This window comes from Dermochelys coriacea, chromosome 1 (assembly GCF_009764565.3).
Source record: "Dermochelys coriacea isolate rDerCor1 chromosome 1, rDerCor1.pri.v4, whole genome shotgun sequence".
Taxonomy (NCBI): Eukaryota; Metazoa; Chordata; order Testudines; family Dermochelyidae; genus Dermochelys; species Dermochelys coriacea.
In genome coordinates this window covers 139,706,751-139,718,874 of record NC_050068.2, presented here as the reverse complement: position 1 = coordinate 139,718,874, position 12,124 = coordinate 139,706,751, and the positions used below count along the sequence as shown (strand labels likewise).

General features: G+C 45.0%; 1 protein-coding gene across 4 annotated transcripts in view; it reads left to right on the top strand.

The window, feature by feature from the left end:
- SH3KBP1 (SH3 domain containing kinase binding protein 1) overlaps nucleotides 1-12,124 on the top strand; it is a 368,642-nt gene that overhangs the window by 261,919 nt on the left and 94,599 nt on the right. For all 4 annotated transcript variants that reach the window (XM_038386662.2, XM_038386663.2, XM_043504627.1 and 1 more), the window contains one exon: nucleotides 9,684-9,759. In XM_038386662.2, coding sequence (XP_038242590.1) covers nucleotides 9,684-9,759 — 76 coding nt within the window. The remainder of the gene's footprint in view (nucleotides 1-9,683; nucleotides 9,760-12,124) is intronic.

The following is a 12,124-nucleotide window of genomic DNA, read 5'->3' as shown; positions in this document are numbered from 1 at the left end:
CTTCCCTTTCATGTTAGTCCCCCAGGGGATCCTGGCCATCTGTTCCCTGAGGGAGTCAAAGTCTGCTTTCCTGAAGTCCAGGGTCCGTATCCTGCTGCTTACCTTTCTTCCCTGCGTCAGGATCCTGAACTCAACCAACTCATGGTCACTGCCTCCCAGATTCCCATCCACTTTTGCTTCCCCCACTAATTCTACCCTGTTTGTGAGCAGCAGGTCAAGAAAGCGCTCCCCCTAGTTGGTTCCCCTAGCACTTGCACCAGGAAATTGTCCCCTACGCTTTCCAAAAACTTCCTGGATTGTCTATGCACCGCTGTATTGCTCTCCCAGCGGATATCAGGAAATTTAAAGTCACCCATGAGAATCAGGGCATGCGATCTAGTAGCTTCCGTGAGTTGCCGGAAGAAAGCCTCATCCACCTTATCCCCCTGGTCCGGTGGTCTATAGCAGACTCCCACCATGACATCACTCTTGTTGCACACACTTCTAAACTTAATCCAGAGACACTCAGGTTTTTCCACAGTTTCGTACCGGAGCTCTGAGCAGTCATACTGCTCCCTTACATACAGTGCTACTCCCCCACCTTTTCTGCCCTGCCTGTCCTTCCTGAACAGTTTATAACCATCCATGACTGTACTCCAGTCATGTGAGTTATCCCACCAAGTCTCTGTTATTCCAATCACGTCATAATTCCTTGACATCACCAGGACCTCCAGTTCTCCCTGCTTGTTTCCAAGGCTTTGTGCATTTGTATATAAGCACTTGAGATAACCTGTTGATCGCCCCTCATTCCCAGTATGAGGCAGGAGCCCTCCCCTCACAGACCTTCCTGCCTGTGCTTCCTCCCGGTATCCCGCTTTCCCACTTACCTCAGGGCTTTGGTCTCCTTCCCCCGGTGAACCTAGTTTAAAGCCCTCCTCACTAGGTTAGCCAGCCTGCTGGCAAAGATGTTCTTCCCTCTCTTCGTAAGATGGAGCCCGTCTCTGCCCAGCACTCCTCCTTCATGGAACACCATCCCATGGTCAAAGAATCCAAAGCCTTCTCTCCGCCACCACCTGCGTAGCCATTCGTTGACCTCCACGATTCGACGGTCCCTACCCAGGCCTTTTCCTTCCACGGGGAGGATGGACGAGAACACCACTTGCGCCTCCAACTCCTTTATCCTTCTTCCCAGAGCCACGTAGTCCGCAGTTGAATAAACAAAAATGAAAGCAAATACTTGATATTCATACTAACTATTATTGTATGTCAACATTTTGCTGTGTGAATCATTGTTTCCGAAACAGCTTAAAGATTGTATGTAATTTTTTCCTCTCCAGCAGGAAGTGGTTTCTCCTTTACAGTATAGTAAGAGAAAAGTGGGGGGGGGGTGAGAAATTCTATCAAGATCTTGCCAAGCAAAGTTAGAAGAGTTTGTCATTGATCCTGTGGAGAACTAGGAAATATCTATATTATTTTTATGAATATTGTACTTGCCTCTCCGTGTGTGTTCATGATGGGTTACTTGCTATGGAGTTAGATCAAAAGGGGTTGTTATGGAAAACAAGCAGAAAAGGATAAATAGAGGCCTAGATAAGAATCATCCCAGCAAACACTCAAACACAATAGCCAGATTTATAGCTGTGAAGAAGCTACTCCTCAGACTTAACCCTGGTTACATAACGCTTTTGCTGTGAGAACCTGGAGATCAAAAGGCACTGATCAGTTAAAAGATCTTCCTTCCGAAAGAGAGGTGGGAAGTTATCTGGCTACCGCAGGGTGACGCAGACTGATTGAGAGTCCAGGGTCTGCAGCAAGTAGGTGTAACTTCGGATCTAAGAGAACAGGATGGCCCAAAGCTAAGTAATGCCTGCTTAGGGGCTTGAGAGTTATGCTTAGGCCCTACCAAAGTCACGGCCATGAAAAACAGGTCACAGACCATGAAATCTGGTCTCTTGTGTGCTTTTACCCTGTACTGTACAGATTTCATGGGGGAGACCAGCATTTCTCAAATTGAGGCTCCTCACCCAAAAGGGAGTTGCAGGGGGGGTCACAAGGTGATTTTTGGGGGGGTGTCATGATATTGCCACCCTTACTTCTGCACTGACTTCAGAGCTGGGCAGTTGTTGGCCAGGCGCCCAGCTCTGAAGGCAGAGCCCCACCAGCAGCAGTGCAGAAGTAATGATGGCAATACCATCCCATGTCATCCTTACTTCTCCGCTGCTTCCTTCAGAGCTGGGTGGCCAGATAATGGCAGCTGCTGACTGAGGGCCCAGCTCTGCAGGCAGCAGCGCAGAAGTAAGGGTGGCAATAACATACCATGCCATCCTTACTTCTGTGCTGCTGCTGGCGGCAGCTCTGCCTTCAGAGTTGGGCTCCCGGCCAGCAGCTGCCACTCTCCGGCCACCCAGCTCAGAAGGCAGCACCGCTGCCAGCAGCAACGCAGAAGTAACTGTAGCAGTACCGCAACCTCCCCTCCAATAACCTTGCAATGCTCCCACAACACCTTTTTGGGTCAGGACCCCTACAATTACAACACCATGGAATTTCAGATTTAAATGAGTGAAATCATGAAATTTATGATTTTTTAAATCCTATGACCATGAAGTTGACCAAAGTGGAATTTGGTAGGGCCCTAGTTATATCAAACAAAGTATGACAGTATGTGCATAGATCTGTATTATTTTAAAACCATTCCTGGGAGCATTGTGCATCTTTTGGTGATATAAATCATACTTCATTTTGAAAAAGCTGGTGGGCGTAACAGCCATCCTTCCATTCAGGCTAAATGAAGGAGCAGTTAAATGCATCTTTGTTTAGTAATAGCTGAAACAAGAGGGGTCACTGCCCAAAACATAGACCCTCATGGCAAGACTGAGCAGAAGTTATGCTGTGTTGACTGAGGGGTTTCTTGAGGACTGATGCAGCAAATGCAGGGGAAAAGGCATTGATTGGTGGAGCGGTCTGTTTTTGTGCATTTGTGAGAAGGAGGAAAATACACCAGAGAAGCAGGAGAAAAAAAGGACTTAATCAGAATAAGACCCAGGAGCATGGCCCTGAGAAAAGCTGAGAGTGCTTTTGGGATAAGTGCCGACTGGAAAGGGGCTTGGAACTCTGAGCAAAGACACTGTCTTTTGTTGTTTGATTCCTGCAGTGTTCAGGGAAACTGGACTTTATGCATTCCTTGTAAGTAAACAGGATTGCATCAAAAATGCCTGACTCCATCACCAGTTTATCTTTGTAATGGAAACAACCCACGACATCCTGAATTTGACTTATCACTAAGGTCATAAAGGGGTAATAATACTATTGCTGTCCACAGGCTCCCAAAGGGAAACTCTTGCAGGTGCCAAGTCCGTTGGGCTTGCTAGTTATTATGGCTGGCAAGTGCAGAGGAGGGTGTAACCCTGAGACGTAGTTGAAGAGGCTCAACTTAAATGAACCCCCCAAATTAAAAAACATAGTAAGAGAATCAAAAAAGTGCCACTGTGACTAAACAACAAAGTAAAAGAAGCAGTAAGAGATGAAAAAGGCATCCTTTAAAAAGTGGAAGTTAAATCCTAGTGAGGAAAATAGAAATGTGTAAACTCTGGAAAATGAAGTGTAAAAATATCATTAGGAAGGCCAAAAAATAATTTGAAGAACAGCTAGGCTCCTTTTACTGAGCTAGGTGGGCTCCCTTCAGCTGAGTGAGCCCTTGTTTGCAAGGAAGGGTGGATTTTACCTCAGGGACTCCTCATACTGCAGGGAGGCTGGTGCAGGGAGGCTGAGCTCGCCAGGCCCATGTTTTCTGTGGGGTACCCCTGGAGCGAGCAGCCAGCTAGGGGCAATAGGGTACGACATAGGGGGATTAGTCCCGGGAGTGAAGGGCCGGCTGGGAACAATAGGGCCCGGGCTGGCTAAGGTGCCAGTATGTCCTGTTTTGGCCAGGACAGTCCCCTTTTTCAGCTCTGTCCTGGCCATCCCAACTTTTTTGCCAAACCTGGGCATTTGACCCAGCTGCAAGGCAGAGCAGAGAGAGGTGGCTGCTGCCTGGGGGTCAGCTGAAGGCAACAGTGCCTGCCAGCAGGAAAGTGTATTTCTTCACACAGCGAATAGTCAACCTGTGGAACTCTGCCAGAGGATGTTATGAAGGCCAAGACTATAACAGGGTTCAATAAAGAACTAGATAAATTCATGGAGGATCGATCCATCAATGACTCTTGATGCCAGGATGGGAAGGGATGGTATTGCTAGCCTCTGTTTGCCAGAAGCTGGAAATGGGCAACCGGGGATGAATCACTTGATGATTACCTGTTCTGTTCATTCCCTCTGGGGCATCTGGCATCGGTCACTGTCTGAAAACAGAATACTGGGCTAGGTGGACCTTTGGTCTGACCCAGTATGGCCGTTCTTATGTTCTTAAGAGTGGCTGTATTGCGGGGGCCAACCTGAAAGAGAAATGAAGGCTTGGGACTGCCGCTTGAAAGAGGAGAACTCGGAGACTGGAGAAGAGTCTCAGATGGACCAGGTTACCCAGGGATCACGACAGCTCCTACACTTCGTAAAATGCCTAACTCTCCTATTTAGAGGTGAAAGAGAGTGTGGCAGGGTATGTTGGTCTTCGGAGTTGAGAAGGGGAGAAACTATCTGGACCAAACTCAACCTTTGTGAGCTGGTCTCTGAAAAGAAACCCACTACTACAGGGATGTGTCCAGGATCAGCAGGAATTAGAAAGTTGGATTTGCTTAGTCCTTGTTACCTGCCGATGACCTCAGGGGGTACTTGACCTGCCAACTTTCCCTAGGAAGGGGCCTAGGATGACATAAAGACAAATCAGAAAGCCAACAGCAGGAACTCTGGCCCAAATAGCAGGGGAGGGGGATTTATCTTTCTTCTGGACTCCTCTTCTGTCCTTTCACTTACTATAGATTAGTAACTGTGAAAGAAACTGTGGGATTCTTCTCAGACATGTCCTTGGTTGGCTGTATGTTTTATTCTTCTGAAAACCTAATAAACAGTCAGAGTGTTGATTATGTTGGAACAGAGAGGATCCTGTGGCTCAAACAGTGGAGGAAACTGACCTTATATCTATTTTTAAGTTAACAATTCAAGTTTTATTGGTTTTCAGAATAAAAAGAAATGGAGATACTATGTACCCAAATATACTCAAAGGTAACTGAATGAAGCTTTCAATAAGAAGAGAGGTATTAGTATGTACAAATTGCGTAAAGTTTCCTGAATACCTTTCACTGGAGGACTAGAGGCATAAGTGGAAAGTACCTGTGCTGCCAGGACATGCCCATCTAAAGCCAAATTTATGTAATTAACATTGTTATAGCTTCACTTCCTCTCCCTAGTAAATCAACTGGCCCTGCTCTCCCCTCCGCACCACCAGTTAGACATTTCTGTTGCCCTTCAAAAACTTCATTTGTAACATTCCCTAATTTTGACGCACACACCAATGAATTCTGGGCTCATCCTCTCCTTGTTGTTGAGTTCTGTGACCTCCCTGCTTTTCCCCAAATAAATGAGTTTTGGCGGATACCAGATCATGTTGCAGGGCATCCTGACCTCCCAGCAATTCTTCTCCATGTCTGCTACTCTGTTCCTTTCCCCCTCTCCCCTCTGGGTAACACACCCATGGGGGCCAGTTTCTCATTTTCTCTTTTTTTAAGAAAGTGCCTGGGCCAGCTGGCTTGGCTTCTGTCCTCCCCTTCTGCAAAAGCATGGGTATCTTGTGCTGCCCTGCTCTCCTGCCTCCTGCCCTGAGCAAAGAGCAAGTGGCCCAGGGGCTGCTTTGTTTCTGGCTGACCTTCCAGTAAAGCAGAAAGTGGTGTTAGGGCCATTCTTTTTACTTCCTTTCTCCCTTCCCTCCAAGGAAGGAGGGAAGGAAGCTCACCAGTCCAACTCACCCCGTAAGTTTGGAATGCACTAGCTTCATCTTGTGTTCAGTTAGTTAATGTTTGTTGTTAACTGTTGTTTCTAGTTTATACATACATTTTCCATGAGCTAAACTCAAAAAAAAAAAAAAAAAAAAAAGGGGGGGGGGGGTTTGGTTGGAGGGTTGTTTGTTTGTTTGTTTTTTTTGATTTTAGCGTATAGTCAATGATTCACCCATGGTGTGTTTCCAAAAAAAAAAAAAAAAAAGCATATGGATACCAAAATATTTCTTTCTTCCTAATTGTTTCAGTAATGTTCTCATTACCAAAAAAAAATTTTTTTGAAAAATCCCTTGAATCTCTTGTTGAAGCTAGGGTAACATACACTGTACTTGTGCTGGAGCACCCATGGAGAAAAAAAATAGCTTAGCACCCACCGGAAGCCCTGCGGATCAGCTCCTCCCTCCTGCCCCCCGCGATCAGCAGTTCAGTGGCATGTGGGAGGGGCAGGGGCAGGAAGAGGCAGAGTCGGGGCAGGAAAAGGCGGGTGGTGTCTTTGGGAAAGGGGTGCAGCGGGGGTCCAGCATTCCAGGGGAAATCACAAAGTTGGCGCCTCTGATTTAAAGCATGTGCTCCAATATAGCCCCAACCTGTTTTTGATGCAGAACCATAGATGAGTTTTTGATATGGAAATATATACTGTTCCAAGTGTGTGAGGAGGTATGTAGCCACCCTTGACCCGACTTGCCTCTCCAGCGACCTCTCCATCTTCTTTCTCCCTTTAATCTCTCAGCCCATTGAATGCATTGTCTACTATTGCTGTCTGGAATTCATCTCCTCCAATTCTATCCTAGACCATCTCCAGTCCATCTTCTGCCTTAAACTGCACTGAGACTGCTCTTGCCTCTAATGAACTTGTCCTAGCCAAATCTCAGAACTAGCAGTCCCTCCTCATCCTGCTTGGCCTGTTAGCCTCCTTCCTCACAGGCAACCATGCTCCTCTTCTTGAAATGTTTTCCTCTCTTGGCTTTTGTGACTGTCCTCTTCTGGTTCTGATCCTACCTTTCTAATTGATCTTTCAGTGTAGAATTTGGAGAATCCACCCCATCCTTCCTCCAGCTTCCTATTGGGGTTCCACAGGGCTCTGTCCTTGGTCCCCTTCTTTTCTCCTTCTTCACCTTATGACTGAATAATCTCACCCACAGACAAATTCAATTACCAACTCTGTGCTGGTGACTGACAGATCTGCTTCTCTACTTCAGACCTAAAATCTCAACCCGTCTCTCTGATGTCGCCTCATGAATGTCTAGCTATCAGCTCTAGTACAACATGGCCAAGCACAGCTCTTAATTCCCCTCCCCTCCCCACCACTTCCTTTCTCAGTCACTGTGGACAATACCACGGTGACAATGCTTGTCACTCAGGCCAGTAACCTGGGCATCATCTTCAACTTAGACCTCTCTATTTTCTTGTATTTTCTTGTAGGTTATGTCTAAATCTTGCAAATCCTTTCTGCATAACATCTCTAAGATACGGTTTTTCCTATCCATCCATACAGATAAAACTCTCATCCAGTCTTTCATCATTTTGGTTTCTGCAATATCCTTTTCTCTGGCCTTGACAAATGCAGTTTTGCCTCGCTAATATCCGTTCAGAAAGTTGCTACAAAGATCATTTTCCTAGCCTGCCATGTTGTCAATATCAGCTCTCTCTTTGAGTCCCCGCTCTATTGCGTCAAACACAAGCTTGTTTGTCTTTACTTCAAAGGCCCTTCATGGTCTATCCCCACCCTAACTAGCATTTCTCATTCAGTGTCAAAATGTTAATTCCGGGCTCTGATCAGCTCAGGATGACAGCCTCCATTGCCCCACTTGTTAAATTTTCAAACAAGCACCTTTGTGTTTTCTCCCATGCTGCCCTTCACATGTGAGAGGAGCTCTCCTTAAACATCCACAAACTACATTATTAGCCTTCTTCAAATCCGTCTCAAAACTCTCCATAAGGCCTATAAAAAATGGTTAAGCTGCTGGTACACTAATATCACTGTCTGCCTTGCTAACCAATATTGTCTCGTTTTAGTTTTACTTCCCCATCTGTCTACATCCATCTCTTGTCTTATAGTTAGACTGAAAGTTCTTTGGGGAAGGGACTGTCTTTTTGTTCTGTGTTTGTGCAGCACCTACCACAGTGGTTCTCAACCTGCGGTCCAATTATGCGCTAAAAAAAAATGCAAAGCTTGCTGCTCCTCCAATCTGGCAGGGGACGGGGACGGCTGACGGGGAAATGGCGGCAGGCAGCCCTGCTTGGAGTGCTTCTGCCAGCAGGGAAGGCTAAGCAGCCCCCTGTGGCAGGGGAAGTGCTCAGCAGTCCAATGCAGGGGGCCCTGCCAGGCAAGTGGGTGCTGAGGGACCCCAGCCTGGGCAGGCCCCACTCCTGCTCTAGCATGTCTATTTGCACTGCTCCCCAGCGGCAAGAGCGATCCCTGGCTGTGCTGCCAGCTTAGCCCGGAAAACACAGTCATCTCCCAGCAGGGCTGGTGAGTGTGGCTGGGGGGCAGGGCACGGGAGAGTGGATCTCTTGCGGGGGGGGAGGGAAGTTAGGGGGTTCTGGGAAGTGAGGGTATGTGGGGCACTGGGCAGTGTGGGGCTTATGGGGGGTGCTGGGCAGCATAGGCTCAGGAACTAGGGGTGTGGCTCCGCTCCTGGCCCCGCTGTGTGGAGGGGGTCTCTGGGTGCTGGGCATATGGGTCTGTGGGGAGTCTTAGCAGGGAGTCGGTGTGGTCATAGGGGTCTGAGGGGGGTGTCTCTGGGCAGGGGAGCACTGGGCATAGGGAGTCGGGACACTGGGCAGGGGATCGGTGTGGCGTGGGTCTTCCCCCAAAGAGAAGGGGTACTCTGGCAGCATAGAGCTGGGCAGGCTAGTGTGTGTTTGGCACAGTGTTTCTCAGCCTGTGGCCCACAATGGTAAATAGGTTGAGAACCACTGACCTAGCACAGTGGGGTTCTGGCCCATGAGTGGGGGCTCCTAGGTGCCATGGTTATACAAACAATAAAAGAAGCCAGATCCTTGACCACAGATATTACCAGGCTTTCCAGGGGCATAATTTTCATTGTAGGTTAGAATAATATATTTACAAAATTAAAAGTAAAAAATGTTCAAAGATCACTGTCAGTAAAAAAAAAAAAAAAAAAAAAATGATGGTTGTGCAGTGCATGCATACTGTTCCTTCAGCTTAGCTGTCTAACACTGATGATGATGATACATTATTATATTGCTGGTGAACTAGATAATATATGTACTTAAAATGACAAAAGGGACACTGTCAACTTAAAAAGCACATTTATGTCTGAAATTTGTTTACCACCTATTATTACTTGTTACACCTAATACTATTATGATAGAAGAAAATTGGAGGATTTTTTCTTTTTTTTCCACGTTATTTCTTCATTTGGCAGCATTTTATAAAAGTCAGTTTCCCTGTATAATCCATTTACCTATCTTGTTTCTGTGGGTCTTTTACATAGCAACGCTGAAGAGGAAAGTATTTTTAAAAACAGGAAAATGTGACTGTAAAATCACACAAAAATTGACAGAGGCGTTTAGGGTAGGAGTACTACTTTGAAATCTTTTTACCTTTTCCTTTTTTCTCCCCCGACCCCTTTTTTACCTTTCTCTTTTTTCTCCCCCTGCAAACTGACTAGATTTCAAGTTGTCCATGTCCCTTTAATGTAACTTTTTCTCCCCCCAAACCCCCCCCCCTTTTTTTTGCTCATGATTTCTGCACTGATGCTAAAGCTTTAACTGGGAAAATAAAGGTTTTAAAGAGGAATAATTTATTTATTTCAGACTGTTGGGAAGAAATTACCTCCAGCTACAGCAGCTCAAGAGCCAACGAAAATAGAAATGGACAGCAGAATCAAGAGTAGGTCTCACTGTTTGTTTTTTCCTCATTTGCACTCAGAGCTATTGAGCCTTTTGGGAAGTGTTGAATATTTTTTTCGTAGGTTTTGGTTTTAGCAATTTTCTGTATGTCTGAAAAATAAGAAAAGCAAGACTGCAAATGTATTCAGTATGGAGCTTTTAATAATTAAGCTTCTTAGGAAGATCACTGCTTTGTCCAATGGAGACGTATTTAACTATCATACAAAGCAAATTAAACACAAACTGCTCCTGCTTTAGTCTTATTTTTTGATAAAAATTATAATTAAATGTATTGGGACCTAAGGGGAACTTAGGGGGAAAATAAAGCCTGAATTAGCAAAGAAATTGATTAGAAAGTGAAGCTTAGTATTTCTAGGTCAAATTTCTCCCCTCTGATCTACACTTGAAGCTTTTTATTACACATTCTCCATTTACTCCCTTGATATCAATAGAGATCTCCATAGCTAATAAGAAATCTGTAATGTAGAATGGATAGGAGAATATGGCTCATAGAAATTAGAGCTGGAAAAGACCTTTCAATCTATATCCAATACAGCATTATTACTCAATTATTTTTCAGTTTTAAATGAACCAAAAAATGATTTTTCCACTGCTTCCCTTTTGGAGCCTGGTCCATAACCTGAAGAGATCTCCCTGTTAGAAAATTGTTCCTAATTTGTAGATTACATTTTCCTATGACTTATTTCATGTAATGACTCCTTTTATATCACTTGAACTGCCCAACACAATTTCTCTCCCTCTTGAAGTTTCTACCCTTCAGGTACTTATGGGTAGTTTACACTGTGACGGGTTCCACCCAGGGTGCCACCTGGGACTGGGATATCACTAACCCCCCTGACCCATCAGCTTAGGCTCCCTCTCACACTGTATTGCTGTGACAAGCTGAAAAGCCCTTCACTCTGCACTTTCACCAGCCTTCATATAGGTAGGGCCACACCTAGCTGCAGTTACATGCAGGCTGTCTGTCCAGCTTCTGCAATGAATCAACAATGGAAAGGCTACAACTAAGGCAATTCCCCAGGCATGCAGTCCCTCTGCAGTATAAGCCCAAAATTATACTGTCTTGCACTGCACAGGAAACTGTACAGTGCAAGATCAGAAAGTTCGCCCCCTCCCTCAATGTGGAGAGGAATATGGAACAGCCTTTGCTCCTGAGCTAAGATTCCCATACACTTCACATCAACTCATTGGTTTAGATAAAGCAAAAGCAAGTTTATTAACTACAGAAGATAAATGTTAAGTGATTATAAGTGATAGCAAACAGATTGAAGCAGCTTACCTAGCAAAGAAATAAAAAACACAAACTAAGCTTAATATACTAAATTGATTGGATATGAATTAGCAGATTCTCACTCAAAGAGATGATACAAGCAGGCCACAGATTCTTAAGGGACAAGCTGCACTTGCTTTACAGCTTGGAATCCCCAGGTGTTTCATTCGCAGGCTAGAAATCCCGTTAGCCTGGGTCCAGCACTTCCCCCAGTTCAGTCTTTGTTCCTCAGGTATTTCCAGGAGTCCTCTTGTGTGGGGAATGAAGAACACCAGATGATGTCATACCCTGCCTTATATAGCTTTTGCATATAGCGGGAATCTTTTGTTTCAAAGCTTGGTTCCCAGACCAGTCTGTGGAAAAATACTGACATCCCAAGGAGTCCAGCATGTGATCTGAGCACATGTCCTTTTCAGGGTCATAGCAGCCATTAATCACAGGCTGTTTGGAGTGTTCCCAGGAAGGTCATCACCAGGTGGGAAATAAGCTGCTCCTAAGGCATATTGTTTTTTTCCTAATGGCCCACTGCCCTGAATAGGCCCTTCCCAACCCACTGTCTAGACTGAAAGCATCTTGTGTAATGGGCATTACCCCGGTATAACTACATTTGAAATGTCGGTATATAGTCAATATTCATGACTTCAGATACAAAAATGATATATGCATACAAATAGGATATTCATATTCAGCAAATCATAACTTTTCCAATGATGCCTCACATGACTTATCTTGCATAAAAGAATCATAATTATGTCATAATCATATCATAATATCACTATGAAGAATGTCATAAACATTTTCTCCCAAACTTTAGTAATCATTTAGCCTATCTATATATATTTGATTTCTTATAGTTTTTCGTTGTGTTGCTTTCCTTAATAATTTTTATTGTTCTCTGACCTCTTTCTAAATGTGCTGATATCCTGACACCTGTCTGGTCTTCCTCACAAATATTTTATGCACTCTTCGGTCCTGGGGACATAGTGTCTCTTGATGCAGGTATCATACCAACAATGCAGAATTGTATAGAACTACTTATAAGCAAAGTACAGAGGTGGTGAAAGTTAGTTGTTGG